The following is a 26,797-nucleotide window of genomic DNA, read 5'->3' on the forward strand; positions in this document are numbered from 1 at the left end:
GCAGAGTCTCACACAACCACTGGTTCCCTTGAAACTGCTGCAAGTATTCAGGGAGGATAAGGAAATGGAAATAAAACACTGCTCAGTGCTAAGAATGCAGCCTGTCCTTCTCAATAGGTGGGAAAATCAATTCCCAGTTTATTACCAGAACAAAACTACACTGTGCTACTTTTCATGTGCAAGGAATATGCCATTTACTGTGGTTCTAAGAAAAATTCCCCTTGGTTTCTCCCTGCCACAAGATCAGCTTCTAAGGCAAGTACCCTCAGTGAGTGATGTTAACCTCCCTGGGCTCTGCCTCACATCAATGGGAAATGTTGCTGTTTCAGAAAGAGATTTAGAGCTGTCAGACTTTTGGTCTAGGTCAGTCTGTGAAGGACACTGGGTCCTGAGAGGGCCACTGGCAAGTAGCCTCCTCCAGGCTTAAAGTAGCCCTTTGAGCACCCATCGCAGGTATAACGTACAGAAGGGGACACCTTCTGCACAGCAACGGATCAAAGTTACATCAAACAGCAAGACCAAGTCATCCCCTGAGCTCTAGATTGGTGCAAGCCTATATCCCAGGTGTATTTGTCCAGGTGTTAGAGATATTCATGAGTCTTTCAGCAGATGTGGACTCCTGTCTGAACTCATCACAAAGCCCACATGTTGCTTAAGAGGCGGAAGTGAATTATTTGTATTGTGATAAAGCCTCAACCTGACCAGGGCTCCTTTGTCTGACTCCTAGGACAAAAAGCACTCCTACACCCAAAATAACATGAATAGTCACAAGGTATCATCTCCGTGCTCCCCCTCAGTGCTGCTGCAGAACTCGATTTCTTTTAAGAAATCTAAGCATAGGGCACATTACTGAAAATTAAACCAACAAGAAAACAAAAAGGGTTCTCCTGTAATCAGCTCATATAAAGAAAATCTTTTCTTTATACCCTGTTCCCCTTTTTGACTAAATCACACACACCAAAAAAAAGAAAAATATATTATTATTTTTTTTTTTACCCTAGCTTAAGCTACCAAAAAATTCTCTCCAGGAGGATATTTCAAGAAAATAATAAGCATCTAGAAGAATGAGACTTATAATGGAAGTATTTTCTGAAGCATAACTATAGTGTTGCTAGCACAATGCTGTAATCAAGAATAATGGAGCCGTTTGCTCGGTATACAGGAATGGATTCAATTGTTCTCTGTGCACATACCTGTATTTTACAAATGTAGTCAAAAGCTTTAACTGCCAAAAGGCTCAAGCTCAGACACAAAGCAGTGTAGAATTGGGCTCCTTCATTTATCACTCATGTAAAGATGAACCTTAAATCTCAATTATGCACAAAAAGGGAAGAAGCAAGGCTGAACTTTTGATCCCTCCTGAACTGGTGCACCTGAAGAATAGGTCAAGATCCCCTTCACAGCTTGCACAGCACCGCAGGATCATACCTGCATGGCTTTGCCTCCTCTGTAGCCACGCAGGACCTCGTAATCTGCCTGAAGATTGTGTCTTGGGCACAAATCACTGGTTCTAGGGAAAATACAGGAAAGCAGAGGACTTACCTTCTTTTTGGAGTGTGATCTGTCCTCCTCCTTTGCTGTTTTGCTGTTTTTCCCAGCTCTGGAAAGCTTTTGCTCCCCAGACTGCTTGATGGTGATTTTGATCTCAGGAGGGCAAATGTAGTTCTCCAAGTTCTTTGGGGGCTTCTTAGCTCTCTTGGTGGTCTGGATCTTTAGTTTTAAACTCCCCTCTGTGAAATTAGCTTCCTTGATGGAAAACTCCTGCTCCTCTAGCCCATCTCCTGCCACCCATTTCTCGCTGTCTGCGTTGGAAGTGGAATCCACATCTCTCCCAGAACCCAGCTCATCCTCCTCTTCAGGCTCCATCCGCTCTCCACTCACTGGGATCCCTTTCCCCGAGCCTGCTGCAGGCAGCATCGTCTCCCCTGTGCAGCTGGAGGCCGGTGGAGGCTTGGCAGAGGTGACGGTGGTCGGCAGAAAATCTGCCTCGCCTCCCCTTTGCCGGGAGCTGCCCAAAGTCTCCCTGGGCTCCATAGCAGTACCGCAGTGCACTGGAGTTTTATCAGAGGGAAGGGGAGTGCTGGAGGGGATGGGGAGAGAAAGGGCAGGTAGGATCCCAGGGAACGGATGGCAGCTGTTCGCCAAGTTCAACGTCCCAGTTGCCCAGAGGCTGCAAGGTGCTCAGAAGTGATCAGATCTGCCACTGTCAAAGGAAAGGAGAAGAAAAAAGGAAGTTAACACACATGTATGTATTGAATGCAAGTGTGGAAATGACTGAAATACAGCGTGGCCGGGCTTCCCCTGCAACATCTCAAGGGCATTCCCTGATGCAAAGCGGGAACTGACGCTGGCCGGCATTTCTGAGGGCCAGGTCTAGTACCCTTCAGCAGCTCAGCTGAGGAATTATAGCCACGTGCATCACTAGACTGATGAAAATGGATGATTAAAAAAAACAACACAACTACAACAAAAAGATGTTTATATGCAACCTTCTTCCACTCTGGACTTGGGAAAGAAGTGAAGGAGAAAGCAGTTCTCCATACCCATAAACCTCCTCTTATTTCAAAGTGTTCCCTGTCACTGTCCTGTTTTTTGTTTGGTTCTGTTTACTTATTTATTTAGTTTTAAGAAAAAAAAAATAGAGAGGCAGACTCATGTTAAACAATATCCCACTGATCAGAGCCCAGAAAACCCAGTGTTGCCCTATGAGGGAGGCAGGAGAGCTTCAGACTCCTTATCTCCCCACTTTGCAAGCAAGGGAGACACACTCGGCTGCCGGCTGTTGTGTGGGGCACTCTGCTTCGGATGAATTATTCAATACTTGCTGGGCCAGGCACACGCTGTCTGGAGCCCAAGATGCTCCCTGGGATGCTGCGCATGTAGGAGGATCCACCTGGGTCCCTTTCAGGGCATGTCAGGGACCTAAGTACTGAGGGTGATGGAGGAAAGATGAAGTCATTAAGTCAATATTTTCCAGAGTTCCTTGTACCCTTGGGTACCACTGCTCTGTAGCAAAGGCTTGGGCCAACTGAAGCAGGAACTGTGCTTTCACCCTTTCAGATGTGAGATTTCTTTGAAATACCACAGATCAGACCCCTCTGGTTGAAAGCACTCAGCTTATAATCTTGGCAAAAGTTAATGAGAGATGCTGGGAATATTCAGCTGAGGCAAAAGATGTGCCACTCAATGGCATAAAGAGACTAAACCAAATACCAGGCATTTGGTTAGGGAAGAAAAAAATACACACAAAACATTCTTGAAGGCATGGAAGTTTTTTTGCACTCTGTCCCTAAAACCCGCCAAGTAATCCCCCAACTCTGCCCAATATAACAAGCCACTTTAGGCTAAAAGTCAGCAGAAGGATATCTCAGAGAGAAATTTGCTGCTACTTTACTACCCTGAAACAGCTCCCTGGTGGGTCAGAAGAATATCCCTTCTGGCATAGGGAGAAGGAAACAAGAAGGCGCTGCCAGGAGTCGGTGCTGGGGGCGCAGACCTGCTCTCGCAGCAGCAGCTCCCTACTAGATGAGCTGGGCTACGTTGCCAAACCCCACCCCTTGACCAACTGCAGGCAAGATCTGAGAACAGCCAGGGATTTCCCAGGCCATTTTTAGTAGCAATAAACTGTAAAGGAGAAATAGAGAACTTGCTACCTATCACCAAATCATAACAGTACTATAAATGTGCACTATTTTGCTTTAAAGCACAGCTCACTGAGAAAAATCACATGCCCTTGTGCCACTAGCTTCTTTCGTCTTTTTAAAAGTACTTACCTAAACTCAAAAATTAAGAAGTAACAATACGAACCTTTTTCTTAAGTTATGTAGCTGTATTTCCACTGGAATATGGCCATGGGTCACTTGTCTGAACCTAGCACATATGGCTAGTAATGGAAAGCCCTAAGTATCCTACAGCTCCATGAAATCATTGGTGACCTCCACCCAGGTCCCAGCAGACACAAATTCAAATAAACTTCCCATAAATAGCACAATATGACAGCCCAAGCAGAAGGAGAAAAAAAAAAAAATAGGAGCTATCATAGAGCCTGAACTGCCATCTGGCCTTAGAGGTACTTCTTGTAGCTCATGGTAGACGTACCTTGGCAGAACATCATGAAAACACTTATGCTTAAGATGCACATCTTCTGGCAATAGGGAAGAGGCTCATTTCCCAGAGCTGCTGTCACTCTGGCCTCATCTAAGGTGATCTTGAAGAACTAACAGACCCACGGTCTCCCACATGCCTGTCCTGACTCACCCTGTGGCCAACAAGGCTCTCCCTTTCACCATCAATGAAACAAGGATAATGCTTACTCATTCAGACCTATTGTAGGGTGGCTTAGTTAATGCCCTTACATAGTTCTGAACCCAAGTGTTTACCATGCGGTACTCACTAATTACTAACGCAATTAGTACATTAAAGCCACCCAGTTGCATGGAGCTGCTCCACCTAATTGACCAACCTTGCACCTTGCCTCTCCTTTGTGCCTATGGAGGTGATGGGAGTCAGGGTTACCTTCCTCTTCCAACCAGTCCAATCAAAAAAAAGGCTGTCCTATTTATCTGCCAGGTCACATTGTTAATCTCCTTGGAGAGGGACGCAATGTACACACACTCCTGTGCTGCAACACAAACACAAGGTGGTAAAAGCTCGGCTGTGCAGCATTCCAGAGAGTTACTGCTCTGGTATGCACGCATGTACAATGGGCACTCTGTGCTGGCCTCCGCCCACAGGCTTTTAACCTCTCTCGATGCTGGTGAAAAAGAGCAGGCCTCTCACAGGGAGCATCTGCCTCAGGACGCGGACACCACACCCTCAGCCTCTGAGGGTGCAGAGAAAGGACCACTAGCTATGGCATAATGAACAAATCCTCTTGGGACCTTATTTCAAATGGGACATGTGATAAAGCTCCTAACTCTATGCCCAAAATCCAAAACACCATTCCCAGCTCATTGTTTTATGGAGGCCTCATCCAAAGCCAGGCCTGCTCCAAGGGGTCTCAGCACCTCGGGGTCAGCAGAAACCAGCAACAGCTGATTAAAGGCACTGCGTTACACCAGTATCAGATAGGTTCATGTGAAAATCAGCATTAAAATCCTGCTTTAAAACTTTGGCCTCCTGTCCTGCTGAGAACCAGCAGATGATGATATCACCAGACCCACAGGTAGCAACAAAGAACCCCAGCACTCGAGCACTATACCAAATTAACTGGGTCATTGTTTTAGGTATCTCCTTACTCTCCTTCAGGGTTAATAGTTAAATGACTCGGGTGCAGGGACATTATACTCGTCTTTCTTGTTTGGGCAGGCTACAAGCGCTTTGACTAATTAGGAAACCTCACTTCAGGCTCCTGAAAAAGTAACCTCCTGGGTGAAGTCCTGACCTCCCCTTTCCTCAGCTTGGGGCAGCTCTGCAGGAACCACTCAGCCCTGAGTTTTCAATTGAAGTGGCAATAGCTCTTTGCTAGCGCCTCCCCCAAAAGATATAGGGGTCTGAGCTTCAGAGCTGAGGAAAATCAAACCCCCAAACCTCCCCTGTTGAAGTCACTGGGAAAAGTTCAGGCTTCAGGTTCAGCTGCAGCCTCCTGGGCTTCTCCCTCTTCCAGGTGTCCTGCATCTCCCCAGCTTTGGGCTGGCCTGCAAGGGGAAGGCAATAAACACTTGTCTTCCAACAGCTCTTCTGCTTTAGCGGGCAACATGCAGACCTGGAAATCCAGCAAGGATGCTGATTTTCCAAGCTTCCTGGCTCAAGAATAAATACTCAAATAATAAAAAAAATATCAAATACTCAAGAGATGGGGGCTGCCAAGGCTTTTAAATGCCTACCCAAACTGCCCTCTCCCAGACTCACGAGCATCAATTCCTATTCAATAAGCAACTGCAGAGGTGCTTCACCAGCCGAATTAAGCTCCCAGAGGAAAGTGTTACTGCTAGCGGGCTTCCTGCAGTCAAGTTAAATTTGAGGAGGATAATTCACAGGTGAATGACAACAAATTTCACAGAAGTTGGCATTAGCTCTTAATTAGGGAGAAATTCACACTTCCTCTGATAAGTACTGAGAAATAATCAAACGCTTGTGTGCTCAGCCTAGCTGCTCATATGTCTCTTATCTGCACCTCTGGGCACCTCAAACATGCTTCTAGAGGCAAAGGCCTGAAGGAGAAGACCTCCCTTAGGGTCATATAGATGTCTGCCATTAAGGGCTCCAAATATGCTCCTTTCTCCTGCTTCAGGCAACTGCTTGCACTTGTAAGTATTCAGGTATCAGTGCTGTTAAGTGATTAAACTGAAAATTTGCTAAGGATAAAAAGAAAAGTTAGAGCCCACTATCTGGCTGGAAGTAGAAGGGGGAGAAATCCACCTGTTTGGGATTCTCTATGCAGTGAAAGCAGGAGTAATACTTGGCACAGCTTTTGCCTTGTGCTGAGTAACAATCATGTTTATAACAAGCAAACATAGGTGCAGAGGCACCACTGCTTTGGCAGACACAAACGAGCTAGGTTCAGCTGCCCAGCCTTTGTGCTGCTGCTCTGTCTGATTTGCTCAAACACATGAGCACCAGCAGAGAGCTCAGAGCAATTTTAGAAGATGTTGCCCAGATCCCAGAGTACCTTAATCTCAGGCATGACTGTAGCTACAGAGATTGCTTTTGTTTTAGCTATAGAGTCCAAAATGCCTTAAGAAGAAAATAAGAAAAAAATAAATAAAGATCTATTGAACAGGTTCCTTTCAAACAAGGGGAAACTGAGGCAGAAGCCTGAGAGTATCATACCAAGAGTGAAGTGGAGCCCCACATCTGTCACATTGCCTTTGGGTCTCACATTCTGTCATGCAAAATACAGTTACAACATCCCTAATCCCTGCAAAATATCAGAAATCCTGGAAGCCTCTTTATGTACCATCTTTTTAAAACCATTTACCACAAAGCACTAGAGACTATACAGCAATATTTAATTATGACGTATCACCTTTCACTCCAAAGACTCCTGGGTTGCTTCCTCGATTATATATGCCACCGCTGAAAGGCAGCTGCCTCTGGGGCAGAGGCCAGTGGACAACCCACATTACACCCAAGGGAAAGTTTTGGTCAGAAACCTGCTTTTATGAGAAGTGTCAGTGAAACTTCAGAAGCCATCATGGGAGATTAAAAAACAAAAACAAAAAACAGCCTGGCATGGAGCAAGCTGTGATGAACTCAGTTAACCCGCGTTAGGAATACAAAAAGATCCCCAACTTATTTCATCATTATTGCTTTGCAAAAAATCTAGGAATTTCAAGCGCAATGCTGTGACCACACAGTTTATGGTGCTGGGTCTGTGCACTGCCAGATTACCCAGCAGCACAAATTTGATGCATACCAGGCAGAGGAGCATGATCATACTTTTACTGAATGGACCAGAGTGCACAAGATGGAGGTTAAGGCTTCCTTTGTGCAAATTTAAAAGCAGACTCAGAGGATGGGGACAACTTGTGAGTCATAAAGCCAGCATGGTGCAGGCAGGTGACACAGTCTGATGTGGAACAAAACCTATTGGGATAAAATTAAGCCACTGTATTTTATTTTATTTTATTTTATTTTATTTTATTTTATTTTATTTTATTTTATTTTATTTTATTTTATTTTATTTTATTTTATTTTTGAGCAGATTTGAGTCAGGCAAATGAGTTTATACAGGATCAGTATCATGCACCAGCAGCATGTTTAATCTGCTGCTCAGAGCCCTGGGGCTAGATTTATCACATCTTTGAACCTCAGTCTTAGTTACTGCCTGTGCCCCTGATACTCTCCCAGCTTTGGCAAGGAGCTGGAAAAATGACTGTGGCAGCTATTTTCCATCCATACTACAGATCCCACAGAAAACAACCTCTCCCTTGCACCTGTCTTATGTCTTTCTGTACAGAAACAAGGTAGAAAGACTTCCCCTTCAAGAAAATTAATAATAATAATAATAATAATAATAATAATAATAATAATAATAATAATAATAATAATAATAATAATAATAATAATAATAATCTCTTGTTAAAAAAAACGGAGATGGTCTGGTGATGTTCAAATCCCAACCAAGCACGGCCCTGAGCGTCCTGCCCTAGGTGACCCTGCGCTGAGCAGCACAGTAGACTGGACCATCTCCAAAGGTCCTTCCAACCTCAGCCATTCTGTGCTTTTGTGATTTCTTTTTTGCCCTTCATCTCCAACACTGGGCAAATTGGACTCACTACTGTATAACAGTTAAATACACCGCTAAAACTCCCATCTATATGATAAGCCTGGATATAGATGTGCATAAAACATATGTGGATATACACCAGATACTGTATGAGATCCTCAAACGGATAATTGTGTCCAGAATGACCATATGTGAAGGCCTGTAATCCACAGATTATCTACAAAGCCAACTAACTAGGGCATGTGGTTCATTAATGGGGAGAGCTGATGCAGAGGGGGTTACACAGAAGAAAGGTGGTTGCTCTTCATGCGGTCCCCTGCTCTCCATGACATCCGCTGCTTTTGCTCCAGTCCTTCCACCTCTGCCTCCAATTTCTCCTTGGTTATGTGAGGATTACTTCTGAAAGGGCGCAAGCTATCTCAGGTGTGGTCTATCCACATGAAGATAAGGTGCAAAGATTAGTGACAGCTACCAGAACAACAGCAAAAATGTAATCTTCAGTCATTCCCTTTGGTTTGCCCCGAGTCCAAGTGCTACTGGCCCTCTGCACCTCCACCAGCAACACTAAGTGAAACTGACTGATGGCTCTGTCACAGTGTGTCCAAACCCAGCAAAGGGAGCCAGAAAAAGGGGAAAAGACAAGACAATCTGAAGATTTCTCACAGCCAGACGAGGCTGTGAGCATCCCTTCCCAAGATAAAGAGACAGAAATAAATGAGAGCCCAAAGCATATCCATAATTACGGAGGCATGTAAGTGTGCACATTATACATGTGTGTATCTGTCTTCTCAACATAGAGACATTAAGAGTAGATTATGGAATCATATTTGACTCCATAATTAGGTTTGAGAGTCCATAATTAGATCAGATAGTCACCTTTCTATGTAAGTAACTAACTATCGTGCCGCGCTGAAGGGAGGGCCAACTGAATGATTAAACAACTGACATGGCCATAAATCACGAGGCCCATAAAAGCAATACTGCCCAAGGTACAGCTGTGGCAACAGCCAGCCTAGCAAAGCACCCATCTGCGGTAGGAGGAGAGATGCCCATCATGTTGCCCAAGGACTTTTACAAGCTCCTGCCTGAGAACCGTGCCAAGGTTTCATAAATCCACTCACTCACAACCTAGAGCTACATCTGGGTGTGAGGGAAGGGATTGTGGCCACCAGACCCGTAAACACCTCCTGCTGCTCACTGCAGGTCCCTGAAGGACAAACCTTGTACCACTTGTACCCTCAGAGGCCAATGTTGCTGCAAAGCTGGGCTCCATTCACCGGATTCACACCTCTGAATCAAGGGATAGTGATATCAGAGAGCATGTCATAAAAATGACAAAAACACAAACACATCATCCTTGCATTGTTACCCATCATCCTCGTGAAGTTTAGGCCTCTGGGACACTAAAAAGCAGAGTGAGATGCCAGCTGTGCTCCAGCTCATTACGACACAAAGAGCCAAGCCAGAAGATTTGCCTACGTGGGGTCAGCGCCAGGTTGTCAAGCCTCCAGACTATGCATTGTCACTCCCAGCATAATGTATATCCCAAGGTAGCTCCTGAGATTAGCCAGCAGAATATCCTGAGCACTCTGTTGGCTGCAGCAGTGCATGCTGCTATGAGCACAAAGCTTATTCCAGTAACAAGAGCCATAAAACTTGTTGGGAAAAAGAGGCAACATGCATGAGAAGGGGACTTCAAGTGCTATCTCCATTCTACCCTGCTCTTGCCAAGTGCACCATCCTGGAGGTACTGGAAGCCACTCCAAGCTACAAATGGAAAGTTTTATGGGTATGTAGGGAAAGGATATTGGCACGGAGACCAGCCACAGAAAGCAAAGCCCCGTACAATTCCATCATCTGTGTTACCAAACTTTCCTAGATTGCCTCTGCTCTTGGAAAGCTGCCATCAGACACAGTAGCCTCCTTCTAACACCGTCGTGGTAGGGCAGTAATCTCTCCTTCTCCCTCTGATCAAACATGTCCCTCTGCTCTCTGAAATGTGTTGAAAATGATTCCTCTATATAAATCATTAACGAAAGCTTTGTTTTTATTTACTGCCACTACCACGGGACTCCTTCCTCTTCTGTTTTTTCCCCTCCTCCATTATTTCATTTTCACTTGCACAAGTGCCAAATACACCAGCTTTCCCTCCCTTCAGGAAAAACAAAGAAATAAATAAAATAAAACAACACATCTGATAGGGGATGCACCAGATCTTGGCTCAGCATCCATCCCTCAGAGCCGTAAGTGATGGCACAAGGAGGACCAAAAAGGCTTTGGTCCAGGATCTATCCTGTGCCCAGTCTAGAGGCTGTACAAACAACACATCCCATGTTACCCAATTCTGCATGCTTCAGATGAGACGAGGAATAAGGAAGGTTGGATTTTGTCCATGGACACTTGCAGTGTGGGTTTCTGTGATAAGTAAGCAGTGTTATCTTCCTTGGTGCTGTAAAATGTACCAAGTATTCCCAGCATCAAGAGGGACTGTGGGAAAACAGAGCACATAAAGGGCATGCAGGGAGAGCACTAATTTGGGGTATTTAGAGGAGGGCACTGAGACTGTTTCCTTTCCTTGCACAACAGATCAGTATTTTGGCTTTGAGGAGGAGAGGATGTCTGGGCCAGGGAAACAAGAAAGTCCCTTAGAGCCCTGTGGACTGCAGGAGGTGAACGCAGAGCAGGGCACAGGTGGACGTGGCTGGATGTGCACAAGGCAAAGGGCAGCCTGCACTGCCCGGACAGAGGAGTCAAGAGGCATAACCGTTAGATGGGAGCATGCTGGTGGGAAGACCCGAGGACAGGAATAAAGGCAAACAGCCGGCAGCTGCTGTGGGCAGAGGAAAGGAGTAGCCTCTATTGAAGCTGAAGAGGAAACAGTTACAGAAGTGCTGGGACACATTGAGTCAGAGGGGAGATAAGAGCCTGCTGAGTACCTGCATGCCCCAAAGGCCTCTCCAGCTGAGTTACTTCATTGTGCTCTTCGAGAGGCATTGCACATGTCCTGGGAAAGGCATTGTATGTGTCTGGGTCCAGCTCAGTCCAAGGAGGCAAACAGGCAGGGAACACTCATATCCCCATCTGAGCAGGGCCAGGACTTAGGGTCATTAATTCCTTGTAACCCCACAGACTTCGGGAGAATATTAAGGGTCAGATTGGAGGCAGAATTTGGGGGTCATCTCATGTCACGAATGACCTACAGGTCCCCATGCTCCCAGTCCAAGTCTTTCACTTAGGGCTCTTGGGGCCTGAAGGTCCCTACCAAGGCACTCCCCAGAGGCAGAGGGGTGATGGATGCAGGTTTGCATAGGGTCCCAGTCCCCACTGTGGGCTACGCTGCAGCTAATTGCTATTGTAGTATTTCATTATCTTGTTAGAGGTTTTTCTTCAGGCCCTGGAAGGTCTGAGAGAGGCCTTAACAAAATATTCTGTTTTGAAAGCCATGCATGAAAGTTAGCATGTTTTACAAGCAGATGTGTCTTCAACTCTGATGAAAGGATGAAGGAGCAGGATCAGTGTTTCTGTGACTACCTCAATGACACAACATTGGGATCTAATGTAAATCAGCACCTACAGCAAGTGACATTTATGGCACTTATTCAGCAGGATTTGGAAGGAAAGTGCCTCACTGTTAAAGCCAAGTGACTAAAAGATCCTGATTGACTTTAGGATGTCCACAATGACACTTTTAAATTGTCATAGCTTCAGAAGCCATGATCTTTTTTTTTTTTTTTTTTTTTTTTGCTACCCTCACAGACTAAGAGAAGATGGGCCTTCAAGAAGCCCTATGTTTATATCCATTTATCAGCTCAAAGTCCAGCAGGTTAGAATGTTGCCCTGTTTAAAAGCATATGGTTAGAATAATTTAAAAGAGAAAAGTGTTTCTCCTTCTTCCCCCACTCTCACTTTTTCTGAATAAATTGAAAAAAAAAAAAAAAAAAGGAACAACTGACAGCTGGAGGGAATGTATTCAACCTTTCAAGAAGAAAATTGCCATCAAGCAAAGAGAAAGCATGACATTTTTCACCCATTAGGTGAAGGTTTATGGTAGTTACGAGGATGTGAATATATGGGTTAATATTTTAAACTGTTTTGCAACCTTAGGAATAATGGGCATGTATAATAACACTTTGCCCAGATGCCTGTTATAATACTTTGCATGTATACAATCCTGTTCAAACACTTACTAAACTCCCCTAGTTAAGCTCCACGTCTCTGATCCCTTCTGAAAAAGAACTGAAGAATTCAGCAGAGAATTATTTCCCTGTACAAAATTCTATTGAATCCACACTATAGAGCTCCATATGAAGGCTTTAGAGGGGGGAAAAAATACAACAGGAAGGATTTCCTTGTCTAGCAAAGTAATAGAATTTCAGAGGAGTTTCAGTGGAAACCCCACTGCATTCTCCAGAGCCAAAAATTTAGCAAGACTTGAGGAGAGGTGGGTATGGATAACAGCATCCCTCCAGAACACGCTGGGTCTGGAAACACATAGGGAAGTTAGGCCAGTATCCAAGTCTTAGAAATCACATCAGTAGGATACTCAGGATATGTGGATTCATATGGAGGAAAGACATGCCTGTAACTCCTTGCAGCTTGACCTCTGGTTTGAGTATCATCATTTTCTCCCTTCCATCTTAAAACCAACTTCCCCATCTGCTAAAATAATGGGACAGGAACAGAATGATTCATTGTATACATATGTATCTCTCAGCTTTAAAGGTTAAGGCTAACAAAAATTTCAAAGTAACGTTAAACCTCAGGCTTCCGATCTTTAACCCATCTCTAATTTTGAGGTATTCAAGTGAGTCCTGGGTTACCCCATGTCTGCCTACCACACATTCTTCTGAACAGCTTTCCCAAGCACTGTTACAGGAGATACTGTACTAGAGTAGGGGAAACTTTAATCTCATCCACTGACACATTCATACTGTCCTTAACTGCCCAGGACTGCACAGCAACAGAGTAGCATCCCGCTACTTTGGAGAAAGTGAAAAGCTGAGTAAGGGTCTCCCCAGCCATAGAGTTTAGTCTCAACCCCAGCACCCATCTCCACCAGGCATTTCCATCCTAGTATCAGAGGATGCAGAGCAGAGCATCATCCCACCCTGTGCTCCTGTATTCACTGGGGCAGGTCAGGGCCTCTCCGCCACCTATTGAGCTCAGGTTTGTACAGAAATTGGCCAGATCTTGCATGGCTTTTCCACACACTGAGCTTGCTTTCAAAAAAACTACATCAGATTCATGAGCCCTGCAAGGGGAAGACAACTCAGGTTCATCCTCACCACTTGCACAACCCCTTGTTTCCCCACAAAACCCCTGTACTGAATGCACATATATAAGAGTCCCACCACTGTCACCACTCTTAAACAAGAGTATCTGGTCTGTGAGCAGCACCACTGACTAAGTACTTCTTTGGTGTCTTCCTGTTCTGCCCCCTGTGCTTTAGCCCCATCACTTTCCTCTTCATATCTCAAGTCAACAAAGTCATTGTCACACATTGACAACAGCACATGGGTTCAGAGGACAGGCAACTGGTCAAAGATCATGGAGATACAGAGGTCTGGGACCTTGCAAAGTTCTCCAGCCGGGAACTTTGGGAAGTAAACGAGAGACAGAAAGATCAAAACCAAGCCTGGATCAAGTCCTTTCCGTCTCCGGGGTGTCTGAGGTCTACAGTTTCAATTTGGCCTTTTGTAGAGAGAGTTGACTAATCTGAGAACTCTTTGAAACATTCAATTTCATAAAAGACAACAAAAGCCTAAATGAAATAATGTCAGAAGATTGCTTTTCATATCCAGCTGCCCCACAGCTTACAGTAAAAGCTCATCATTGTGTTTGGACAATCTGTGCTGCAAAGTAAATCCATCTCCAAAAGGGAAAAATAGCCCCGAACTCTGCTCACTCTCAAGAGCTGATAAAGTGAATTTAACCACCCCCTACTTCCTTCACACATTTCCCCAGCTCTGAAGGTCAAGACGTCAAATTCTCTGACTGCTTTTATTTAGTTTAAGGAATGATGTAGCCTTCCTTTTTCAGCCCCAACCATGAATCCCCCAAACCTTGCTCTCCCTACCAGTTAGACAGGACCACCAAATCCAGGCAGCTGTTGGGGAGCTGTGCTTGTTCACAACACCAGATAGCTGAGCAGGTCTGAGGCACAATGAACTTCTGAAGCCACATCAAGTGAAGCTTTTACACAGGAGAAGGAAAAAGAAGCCATTTCTAAGGGTTTGAGAGCATCACAAAAGCAATTGTGCTAACAATGCACACTTTCAATGTGATTTCCTATCAGAAGGCAAAGCAATCCCAACCTTGAAAGTTTGGAAATCATTTTCAAATCTGACAGTCCCCCAGGCTAAAACCTGAAGCTGAGGGGTTTTAAAGCCCATCTTTAATCAAGATGACAATTTCCTAAAAGGATGAGTCATTTTATTTCCTCCACAATAATAATGGGAAAGAAAACTTTTTTTTTTCAAGTTGGAAAGAGAGAAAGTAACAAGAGCAGAACCTATAATAGCAGCAAAACCAGTCCCAGTAGAAACCACAAGCCCTGCAGCAAAACATTGGGAACGTTCTCAGATGAAGTTCTCCCACAGACTCCCGCCTTTCTTGGTAGGCTTTGGACTAGTTCTAAACTTTGGATCGCCAATGCCCTAAAATCACCTGGATTTCCCAGCAACAAGTCAGCTGAGGCTAGGTTTTGCAGTGGGTTTCATCTGAACACCTATTTCTTCTCCATGCACAACCCTGCAGTACTTCTCCCAAACGCTGTTTGATTGCAGCATGTAAATGCTCAAAACCCTGCATGCTCACATGTTATGGCGGGCAAAAGTGACAAGCTGAACTTTCTGAATGTGGCTTAAATCCTATTGAATTGGCCCTGCTGCAGGCCATGCATCATGGAGCACATTTTGTCAGGTATTAATGCTGCTTTTCAACATCGTTGCAGACCCACAGATCACAGATACTTCAGAGATGGGTAGTTAAGGGGCAGCAAGAAGGATGCCTGGGCATATGGTTAAACAAATCAGTCATCAATTCACTGGGAGAGCTTTCATTTCCAGCACAGCAATCTGTTGGATCCCAGAACTGTTTTTACGTGGTTCATTAGACAATAGCCTTTCTTGCTACTAGTTGGGTCAAGAGTCAAAATTGCTGTGTAATTGCAAGTCTCCAAGCACAAGGCAAGAGTTTTTCAGTCCTGGAGGGTGTTGTCCAAAGGGGAAAGAAAACAGAAGGGAAAGATTATGTGTGAGCAATTGAGCCCTACTGAGAGGGCAAAAAAAGTCACTGAAACTGGGATTAGCCAAATCTTGTAATGGAAAACAAGAGTCCTGTTGGTAAGCTGGCACTTACACCTAAGAGACATGTGTGCTGGGGAAAGGAACTCAAAGGATGGGTTCAAAACAGACTAGAAGAGGAGATTAAGCAGCATCTGAAGCCAAAAAATGATGGTCGGACCTTTTCAAGCATTTAACTTCTTGAGTTAATTAAGCATGTGGCCATAGCAGTTATTAAAGAAGAACAGTTCCCAACTTAATCAAAGTACATTATTGGAAATGATACTGAGAAACCTCAGTAGAGAAACCCAGCAAGTATCAAGTCAAACTAAATAGCTCAGTTATGATTATTATTAATAATAAATCATGGCCACTGTTTCTTTTGTTTGCCAACAACTAGCATAGTTTATGGCTCTGCACAAACCTAACACACCATTTTATTGCATTTCAGAGAGTGCATCCTCCTAAAATGATAATGTGTTAATAATCTATGCTGGGCTTTTTGGCAGGAACCAAAGAGCTCAAACAACTTGAAATAACATCAGCAAAAAATTATTTATTCCCCATCCCTAGTTGCAGAGAAAACAGAGGTTTTCTTGGCTCAGTTACTTCTCAATAGATTTCTGGTTTCAATTAAAACTTTGAGTCTGAGAAGTTAAAAAAAAAAAAAAAAAAAAAAAAAAAAAGCCAAAGCCAATAAGAGATGGAAGAGAAGTCTCCATTCACTGTGTGTTTCTGCTTCCCCCCCCCCCCCCCCCCCCCCACTTTTACATAACCCTTCCAAGCTAAGAGCAGAGGCTAAAGCACAACTACATTGTTTGGAAGGTTTTTCTCCTTTCGGCTAAAAAGCAAATGGCCAAAAAAGAATTAAAAAAATAAATAAATCATGGGTGTCTCCCTTTACGCAGAAGGCCAGCATGCGGCTTTGCATCCCGAGGCGATTTCCCCCCTGATTTCTGCAGGTTTAGGGCAATGCTCCCAATCATCCCGGCCTGGGGCAGCCGGGTTGGGGGCTGCAGCTGCTCGGGGCTGTGGCTCCAACAGCCCTGTCCCCACAGAGGGCCACTGTTGCTGTCGCTGCCAAGGGGTCGCGATACGCTCCCTGGCAGCAGAGGGCTGCTCAGCACCTCGCACACCTAACAGATGGACATTTCAGGCGGAGCCCCCACGGGCTCCCCAACACCTCAGCCTAGGGTGGGGGTACCCCATTGTGGTGTCCCCCCCCCACCCCAGGGACCCAGAGTGGCCGGGGGACCCTGTCCCACCCCAGCCCCAGGGCCACTGCTGGCTGCGAGGTGCCCTTGGAGCATCAGGCGTCGGGCCCACGATTATCAGCGGCGTTTATTGGAAGCGGAAACGAATCGGAAATCCTTCTCTCAGCGGCCTTTGTAGGAGCAGGGATACGCGCAGGCAGCGGCAGGCTGAGCTGAGCACAGCGGGGCAGATGGTGCCGGGGTGCTGCACGGACATGCGGACACTCACACGTGGACATACGGACACTCACACACACTCACTGAATGCCACACTGGCACACTCACTCGCTCACCACACACGGAACAGGGTGGGAGGTGGCCACTGCCTCGCCTCGGGGACCTGATCTCCCCCTGCCCGTGGCATGGGGGGAGTGTAAGATGGGGTGTGAGTGAGTATGTTAGTGTGGGTGTCTGTGAGGGTGTGTGAGATTGTGTTTGGGGGGGGGGATGTGTGAGCATGTGAGAGTGTGTGTGTGCATGTGGGTGTGCATATGTGTGTGTGTGAGTGCCTGTGTGTGAGGGTAGGTGTGAGAGAGTGAGTGTGCAAGTGAGAGTGTATGTGTGTGTGTGCATGTGGTTGTGCATGTGGGTGTGAGTGTGTGTACACGAGTGTGTGAGCGACCACGTGTGTGTGTCCTGTGTGTGTATGCGCAAGTATGAGCGCATGTTTCTGTGTGCATGTGTCTGAGTGTGTGTGCATGTGAACATGTGTGCACGTATAAGTGTGTGCATATGAGCATATGTGTGAGTGCGTGTGTGTGCATGTATGTGCATGTGTGTGTGTCTGTGTCTGTGTGTGCAGGTATGTGTAAGTGTGCATGCATGTGTGTGTGAAAGAGTATCGGAGTGCGTGTGTGAGTGGGTCTACGTGTGTCTATGTGTGTTGTGTGTGTGCCCGGGGCTGGGCAGGGAGCCTTGCACCAGGGCTGGGGCTGACAACAGCTGCCCTCAGCTGCAGCCTGGGTTGTGCCCCCCTGGCACAAACACCCCCACACACGTACAAACATACACACAGACCCACATGTACTCACACTTGCACACACTTGCACAGACTCACACACACATGCATGCACACTCACACATACATGCACACACACATTGACACCCTCACACTTGCACACACACATTCGCACACATTCACGCGCACACTCACACTTGCACACACATGTATCCACACTGCCACACACACTCACATACACATATTCACAGGTTTGCACACTCTCAGTCACACACTCTCAGACACACTCACACATACCCATACGCGCACACACACTCGTATACACTCACAGACATACACACATACACTCACACATACACTCACACACACACACACTCACACTCACTCCCCCCTCCAGCTCCTCCTCTCCCCTCCCCCCCCTCCCCAGCTCACTGGGGGCCACCGGGGGCCCCGTGGCGGCGCGCAGGGACTAATTACCCCCAATTAACAACGTGCCTCGCTCCAGCACCGAGCAGGAGGGTCAGCAGGGGGGTGTCCCACACCTCTAAACCCCCCCACACTCTCAGCTCCCCCCCAAGCCCCCCCCTTGCCCGCTCCCGCCGCGTCCTTCCCAATGTCAGAGGGGCAGCGGCGCCCCCCCAGCGGGCAGCCCCGAGCACGGGGGGGGTGCACGCCCACCCTCACGCCCACCCGCTCACACTCACACTCACACTCACACTCACATTCACACGCACGGATCCCGAAAAGGTTACAGGGTTGCTCTCTAGCTCCACTTAACCTGCAATTTACGAAGCCGGGGAAGAGGGGGGGCTCTCCCCCTGCTTTCCCCACGCCGAGCTGCCACCTCCCCGCGGCCCCGCTGGGGGAACGCATACAGGCTAGCAAATTTTGGGGTGTGCGGGGGAAGGTAAAAGGGGGGTACACATTATGCGAACTCCTAAAAAAAATGCAACCCCTTCCCAGCAGCACGCTCGTAACCGCAACCGCCCCCCCCTAACACCCCCCAAACGAGCCCATGCACCCCCCCCGCAGCCACAAAGCATGGGGAGAGAAGGGGTTGGGGGGAGAGGGCTCGCATGCATCGCAGGGCACAGAAATTCCCCCCAGCCCCCCATAAATAAAGACCTTCCCGCGCCATTGCAAAGTCACAACACGAAAAAAAAAAAAGAAGAAAAAAAAAAAAAAGGAGACGACATTAACTTTTGCATGCAGAAGGGAAAAAGGCAGGGGGGGTAAAGGGGAGGGGGGGTAAGAAGCGAGGGGGTGAGACCCTCCCGCAATCCGGATCAGCAAGACAGACCTTTCCTCGATGCCTCCCGGTTTTTGTCGCTTTTTTTTTTTTTTTTTTTTTTTTTTTTTTTTACTAACCCATATCCCCCCAAAAAACGGCAGCGGGGGCTTCTTAGCAGCTTCCTCTTCTTCTTCTTTCTTCCTCCTCCTCCTCCCTCGGCTTTCCCCCCTTCTTGTCTCTTCTCTTTTAGATCCCGGTTTCGAGCCCTCGCCACAGCCCCCAAAGGTGCTTTTGCTTGTGTTGCGGCAAACCCATGGCGGTGTTCATCTGTCAGATTAGGGGAGCGCACGGCCGCGCAGCACACGCAGAGCGCAGAGGGAGGAGGGCGGGGGGAGGAGGGAAGGCACCCGGGGAGAGGGAGATGGACGGACAGACAGCCGGCTGGAGAGCTCGCTAGATAAATGATAGATAAATAGAGCGAGGGAGAGCGAGAAAGGGGGGAAAATGGCGTCTTGGAAGCCGGAATCCCGGAGTAAATCAAATTAACACGCAACACCCAGAGAGCAGTCCCGGCTAATTTTAGCAGGATCCAAAATAAAATGGAAAGGAAAAGGGGGGTGGGAAGGAGGAGAAGGAGGAGGGGGGTGAAAGAAAGCAGGAGGGGGGGAAGGAGGCAAAAAAAAAAAAAAAAAAAAGGGGAGAGCAAAAATAAAAAAATAAAATCAATGCACTGGATAAAATCCTGGATTTGAAATCGATGGAGCTTGTCTCTGGCTCTCTCGGTTTTCCTTTTCTTTTCCTTTTTTTATTTTTTTTTTTTTGGAGTGGGGGGCCCCCCCCTTTTTTTTTTTTTTTTTTTTTTTTGCTGCCTGTTTGTTGCTGCCGGTTGTTTGGGGGCCTTTTGCAGGGGGGCGCGGGGAGGGGAAGCGTTTTCGCTTTTGCTTTTTTTCCCGGCGAGGAGTTAAAAAAAAAAATAGAGAAAAAAAAAAAAAAAAAAAAACGAGAAAAAGGCTGCTTTTTTTTTGTTGCTGTTTTGTTTTTGGCGGCGAGGAAGCTGTTCCCTTTATTCCTGCTCTCTTCTCCGGAGCGGGCCCCGGTGCTGGTGCCGGAGGAGCTCCGGCGGGCTGCGGGGCTGCAGCCGCCCGCTCCCCCCGGCGCGCCGCCCCGCACCGCCCCGCACCGCCCCGCGCCGGGCCGGGGGAGGGCAAAGGGGAGGCGGGGGGACCCCCTCCCCAATACCCCGGGTCTTATACGGGCGAGGGGTCGGTGCTCGCACACCCGTCCCCCGCTCCCGGCTCGGCAACGGGGTGTTTTGGGGGCTCGCTTTTTGCTCCCCGATGATTTTTTATTTTTTTTTCCCCATTTCTCTGTCTTGTATTTTGTCTTTGGGTCTGGGTTCCCCCCTCCCTCCCTCTCCCTCTCTGCGAGGGGCGGTGATTTATTTAAGCAGATCTGGGGGCTGCTGGCTCCAGCTCTCTCTTTCCCCGGTTTCTGTCGCTCCCGGAGTCCTGCAGCACTGCCGGGGGAGGTGAGGGGGGCGGGATTTGAGGGGGGGGGGGGTAGAATAAATGGTAATGATCAAGCACACACACATATGCACACACACACACACAGACACACACACACACACGCTCACACTCGGTGTGGCTGCAATGCTCAGCCCTGGGTTAATGTACTCAACAGTGCCACTACCTGACACAACAGCAGCACTGATGGGGGCAGGGGAGAAAAGGCAGAGAAGGTGAGAGACTGGGCGCAGAGCTGCTCAGCCCACCCCAAAGTCTCCCCTCCCACTTCCCCCTGCACATTCTCTTGTCACACCGCAGCCCCTGTAGGCTCAGGCCCTGGGCAATAGGATTTTAGTGTCCGGTGATCGCTGCTCAGAGCTGACATGGGGCTGGAGGGGGCAAGCAAAGACCTCGACAGCTTTGTGAAGGTGAGGATGAAACCTCCCTTGTATTAATCGTTAGTAGTGCCCAAAATACAGCTCAAAATCTGCCCTGGTCCTAGGGACGTGAGGGCAGGAACCGTGCAAAATCCAAACCCTTGTTTTTTTTCTTTCCCAGCCTTGCTCTTCCAGCAGTCTTGATGCCATTGCTGTTTGGGCTGCCAGCTTGGGAAACCCTTACTCACAGGTGTAAATTGTTGGCTTGCCCAAGTAATCATGAGGGTGACAAGTAGAAACCCCAGAAAAGGAAGGGTTGTGGGATAGAGCTGTGCAAGTGCACTTACAGGTGAAGGTGACGTCGGGAGGACCCTGCCTGGGTCCGTCTGGCAGCGATGGGGCCGCTACCACCCATTGCCATGCCATCCCCAGAGCGTTTCAGGAGGCTCAGAGCACACAGAGTTTCTCCCCTTCGCTCTGGTACAAACAGTAACCACAGGCCATCATCCGAGTGACCTGAATTCTGGGCCAGCTGATGCAAGGACTACCTGGGTTGACCCTCACCAGCCACAAAAGCAAATTAATATCCCATAGCCCCTTAAATGTGCAACAATGTATGTGTCCTTCTATACTACAGGTCCCAGTGTAGATCCAGCTGGGTAGGAGGGCTCTGTATGACCCATGAGATGCCAGAATATCCTTCACCACCCCTCTTGAGAGTCAACTAAATGGGCAAGTATGTGTCCTTAGCCCCACTGTGCTTTCTGGGAAAATGCTTTCTGGAAAAATCTCCTAGATGAAAACCACCCTGAGCCATTTTTCCCTTTATATCTCTCCAGATGACTCACCTCTGCCATGCTGCCTGCAAATCTCAAACTGATGAGTTTGGGTAGAGGCAACAGGCCATGTCCGTCCTTCTTCTCCTGTGGTCCTGTCCTCTCACTTCTCTCCACCAACAGCAGAACACAAATAAACAAATCAATAAAATACACAAAAAACTATGACCAACAGATCAACCCCACCTCCATCCCAAACAAATACGCAACCCAAAAACTTTTGAATCGGAAATGTCACACTGAAAATGTTGACATTTCTGATTGAAGCCAAACAAGGATTGTCATTTCAAATCAGCACTTTGACATGGAGTGGAGGCTTGTTTGTTTAAATCAAATCACCCAACTGGAGCTACATTTTGTCATTTTCTATCCAAACACAATGAAGAGAAATAGTTTCAACATTTCTTGGCAGAGCTGAGAATGACATTTTCCTGGGAAGAATTTTAGTTTCAAAAACTTTTGGCAGGTAAATCTGCACTGAAGACCTCCAAAGACCATGATCTTCCGTCTTGGAAGAAGCCAACCCACAAGATTAAGAAATAATTGGTTTGATTGAATTAATACAGAAAATCAAACTCTAGACCAAAATACTCCAACAAGAAAAAGAACAGCAACAACATTAATTTTGATTTTCCTTTGTTAGAAAATTATCTTTTGCTCATATTTAATAAATTCGGGGTAAAAACTAACTCTTGAACCATTGCTCTTTTTATCTTGTTTTCTTTTCTTCTTGAGACTATACATATACATATGTATTTAAGCAGCACCATTTAAATAATTTCAAACTGAGAAGTTCAATTTGGAAAGCAATCTAGATAATGACTTATTTAATGATCACTTGCTTTGAAGACATGGAGAAATCTAAAACTAAAATGAAAAAAAAAAGCTTCAAAACTGTTACAGGAACTTTTTGATTGATCCAAAGTTATTTTTAGGTCTGTGTTACATATGACTTGCAAACACAGAAATATCACACCTAATTACCTGTAGACCACAAACTGAGAAAACCCATCGGACTAAATCTTGTAAGCAGAAAACGAGCCATTCCTTTGAGGGATCACTCTGTATTATGTGTGAGCATACATCGTTACGCACACTGAGTTAACTTCAAAGGATTTCTTAGCTATAGTTTTGTCTTCTATACCTAGAACATTTTGCTTTTTAAAAAATCTCACATTCTGATTCTTCAGTGTGTCAGGGAGTTAGTACAATCTGAGTGGTTAATATGCAGAAGGAAGTTTACTTTTCTTTGTTATTTTCACTTAAAAAACACCATGGCATTCATAAAGTTGGTTTGGTTCCTGCAGTGGACCTGAGATGCATTTCCTATTTGTGTCTGATAATCTGTACATAACCTTGACTCCATGAGACTGGCAGATGTTTTATAACGAAGGCCATAAGCCTGTTATTTTTATATAAATAGTATATTGAGTTAAATATATATACAAGCTTTTCTAGGTTCAAGGTATGAATTAATGTTAGGAAGAATTGTTGGGTGATGTGTAAATGAATGCAAAAGGATAAAGGTATCTTGCAAGGCCCCAGTAGAACACTGTCAGTGTTTTATGTGCTTCAAAAATGAAAACAAATCATTAAAAAAACACTATTTACAATTGGTTTAACTGCTTAAAGTAAACCATTTTGTTTGTGTGTTTTAGCTTTTTAGCTCTCTAGTGAACTTCTGAGTTTTACGTGGAAGATATCTATCTGCCTACCTACACACACATTGACTCTTGGGCATATGCTGGTTAGCAATTCATTGTATCTCATTGCAACACAAGAGATGAGAGATTATATTCCAAGGCAACTGAAAATAGAGGGAAATATAATGTATGGGAAATGCATTTTCCATTTTCTGTTCAAGAATTTGAAAATCAGCTGTTTGAACAATTGGTCAAAAAATAGAAATAACAGTGATTTGAAAAGTTGCTGTTTTATTTTCCAGATCCCTCAGACATGGTGTTGAGTTTCAACATTGTTGCATGAACAAAGGCAAGCAAGAATCAAAATTCAAGGGCTGGAAACCAAGTGCAAAACCAACTTTAGTAGATATAAATGCACCCTTGGGTTGTTTCTCCACTAGTATACTTACTCCCCAGCGTCCCAAACCATTTCTCTGTTGAGTATTTCAATAACTGAGTATTGTTATCCTTATCTCGGCATCTCCTTGATAGGGACAAAGACTATACCATGCTTATTACTATCCAAAACCAAAATAAAACAGATTTTGTCTTCAATTTATCAACCAGAACAATTAGAAGAAGACCTTGTCAACTTAGCAACATTTCATTACAGCATGGGCGATGACAACATGGGAGGCTAAGGTTCAAGTCCAGACTTTCTTATCTACCAGATCTTTCCACAGCCGGCTTCCCATTACTGAGCCAGTGACTAAACATTTCTGTGTAATCAGGCAGCACACAAAAGTTGTAGGTCTCAGTGATGCAGCATTTGCTGACACACCAGCAGAAGACCAGGATCTGCCCTTTGCACAGGTTGCTCAGACTTGCGAGTCCTTTTGAAAACCTTTAAATGTTTTTGCCTCCTGTAGCTCTTTCAACATCCGTCAGTTTGTTACTACTCTTACAGTTGTGGTTATATTTCACAGTCTTTCCAGAGCAAACAAGTAACTCTGATCTCGTAAGCACATGAAATTCTTTCCCTCATACATAACTTCAAAGAAACTAATTACTAATAAGCATCAAAACCTACCCTGGATTCTCATGTGCATCGTTGATCTAATATGCTGTGGATTTCAATCACAGTTTTCATGCTGATTACAATTTTGCATATTATATATAGAGAGACTTGTATATATATATATATACATACGTATATGTATATATTTAAGGCTTTATAATTTAACATAGAAGCGTGAATGTGAATAAGAAACATAACACATTAGCAAAAATGTTACATCAGTCAATGAAGCCAGGTCTGGCAGGAGGTAATTTAAAGCTGCATAATTTAGGATGGGAAGTGAATGGAAATGCTGGGTCTGTTTGGGAATTCTAGGTATAAAGAATTATTTAATCTAACTCTACAAGAAAGTCATAAAAGTAACTGTTAACTAGAAGTTGAAATCAGAGAGATCACATTGCTATGAAGATGCATGTGGTTCACAGTGATTAATCATTCCAGAAATTTAATAGGAGTATTGGTAAAAATCACCATCTCATGACATTTTCAGGTTGGAGACTGGATGACTTTCTAGAAGATATTTTTTTAGCCAGGCAAAAGTAATTGGGTTCAGGACAAGAGCAGACATGAAATGAGTTAAGAACTGCCTAACTGACAGTTTTTTGAAAGTAATTGTCAATGCAGAATTATTATCGAAGAGGAGTGTTACTAGAGTTTTACCCTATGCTATTCATCAGTGATCTGGAAGTAAATATAAAACTACTCCTAGTGACATTTGTAGATGACATTATGGTTGGCAAAATAGCAAAGAATAAGAGTCCAGGGCAGCCTGGTGAAACAAACTGCACCACTTGGCTCAGGCAAAAAAAAAAAAAAAGCATTAAGGTGCTAGTTCTGGTTCTTGGAAACTCAGACAAAAGCCTTGTAACATGACCAACTGCAGCCTGGACAAACACTGCAGTGCCAGCTCAAAGCAGGACCCTCAAATCCCAAAGCACTGATGCGATCCTTGGCTCTGCAGCCAGGTGACTTGTGGTGTATGGCACTGGTAAGGGTGAACCTGAAAAGCTGTTTATGGGTCTGACAGCCACATTTCAAAACATACAGTGACAAAATTGGAAAGGGTACAAAAAAGAGCCACAAAAATGATTGAGGGCTGGAGAAAATGATTTGCAGGGCAAGCACTGAAGAATTATGTTTAGCTATCAGAAATAGATTTAATTTCAGGGAGAAAATACCTTGTAGGGGAGGAAATTACAAGGTACCAAAAGACTGGAGAGAGGCACCTAATTTCTCAAAGGAGCTGGGCTGGGGCAGTTTCTCCCCTCAGTATTTCCTAAAGACTGTTTTAAGTGACCGCTACCCCTTGTAAATCCAACTAATCCCTAAGTTTGTCCAGGAACTGCAATGGAAATCCCTCAGTTAAAGCTTTGGGGTCCACTCTGTGGCTAGGCATTTTATTTCCCCAGAGCAATTCTGTGTTTGCCCAGGGATTCCTTTCTGGGGAAAAAAAAAAAAAAAAAAAAAAAAAAAAAAAGTTTATCTGAATGAATTAAATTATTCTTTAGCCTAAACCAAGGTGAAACACTGATATCCCTGACAGGCTGGAGACAGACTATGTGACCTAGATGGTCCTTCCTGGCTTGACAGTCTTTGAAAATAAAATTGCAGAAGAATCATGTACATGTATATCTGTCGAACTTTGGCTGACAGCAATGCACACCTCTCATGAAAAGTCCCACATAATTCAAATCCTACTACTCCTAGTTGAAAGTATCAACTATCCAATGGCTGAAGAAACACCACCATAAGGTGAGGAAAAATCATGACTTTTCATAAGAAATTATGGAATGATTGTTAAAGGAAATTTTTGCTTTGTCTAGCTGTGGTAAGGATGATTTCTCCAGTCCAGGATGGACTTGGCAGAGAAAGTGACAGAGTCACCTTCATGGCAAGATCCCTGTGGTAACGTGTGATATGACTTACATTTCCAGCCTATCCAAGTCAAAGCAGACACCTGAACCTCTTCTTCTAGATAAGTGCTCCAAATATGACAGTTGGCTATTCTTGGATGGGTCTGCCATTACGTTTTGTGGTACTGATCTGTTAGGCATGAATAGCATTAATTGGATCAGGGATAATTGATTGCCTTTGTATCTGGATGTTGTATGGAAAAGGTAATTTTATTTCTTTTTTTCTCCTGAAAAACAAAACAAAACAAAACAAAACAAAACAAAACAAAACAAAACAAAACAACAAACACACACACACAAATAAAAATAAAAAAATAAAAACACACAGAATAACCTCATCTTTATTAAAGTATGAACTGCACTCTCCTTACCACCTCCCAAAAATCACTGTGCCATCAAACTTCAGAGAATATGATAACATCTTTTTCCTTTGGTCTGTGTGGTTTTGTTGGGCCAGTCACAAACAGGGGAACACAGACCTGACATCATGTCAACATTCTGAGAATGCATTTCACAGTTGAGCTGAGACTGGGTTCAAAACCATTTGCAGAAAAAAAAAAAAAAAGTG

General features: G+C 45.2%; 1 protein-coding gene and 1 long non-coding RNA gene across 5 annotated transcripts in view; one reads left to right on the forward strand and one right to left on the reverse strand.

Moving 5' to 3' along the window:
- The window catches only part of SETBP1 (SET binding protein 1), a 268,728-nt gene extending 248,981 nt beyond the window's left edge, over positions 1–19,747 (reverse strand). The window contains exons 1-2 of one of the 4 annotated variants that reach the window (XM_068667665.1): positions 19,033–19,747; positions 1,543–2,203 (exon numbers count right to left, since the gene is read on the reverse strand). In XM_068667665.1, the coding sequence (XP_068523766.1) occupies positions 1,543–2,034 (492 nt within the window). In that variant the 5' untranslated portion in view covers positions 2,035–2,203; positions 19,033–19,747. Of the gene's footprint in view, positions 1–1,542; positions 2,204–4,098; positions 4,303–18,964; positions 18,988–19,032 lie in introns of those variants that run through there. The other 3 variants (XM_068667662.1, XM_068667664.1, XM_068667663.1) reach the window with 3 other exon arrangements.
- Positions 19,748–20,730: 983 nt separating this feature from the next.
- LOC137848550 (uncharacterized) lies at positions 20,731–22,288 on the forward strand. The gene is made up of 3 exons (XR_011091415.1): positions 20,731–20,831; positions 21,418–21,516; positions 21,620–22,288. It is a non-coding gene; the product is annotated as an uncharacterized lncRNA (long non-coding RNA).
- Positions 22,289–26,797: the final 4,509 nt, after the last annotated feature.

The sequence above is a fragment of the Anas acuta genome, chromosome Z (genome assembly GCF_963932015.1).
Source record: "Anas acuta chromosome Z, bAnaAcu1.1, whole genome shotgun sequence".
Taxonomy (NCBI): domain Eukaryota; kingdom Metazoa; phylum Chordata; class Aves; order Anseriformes; family Anatidae; genus Anas; species Anas acuta.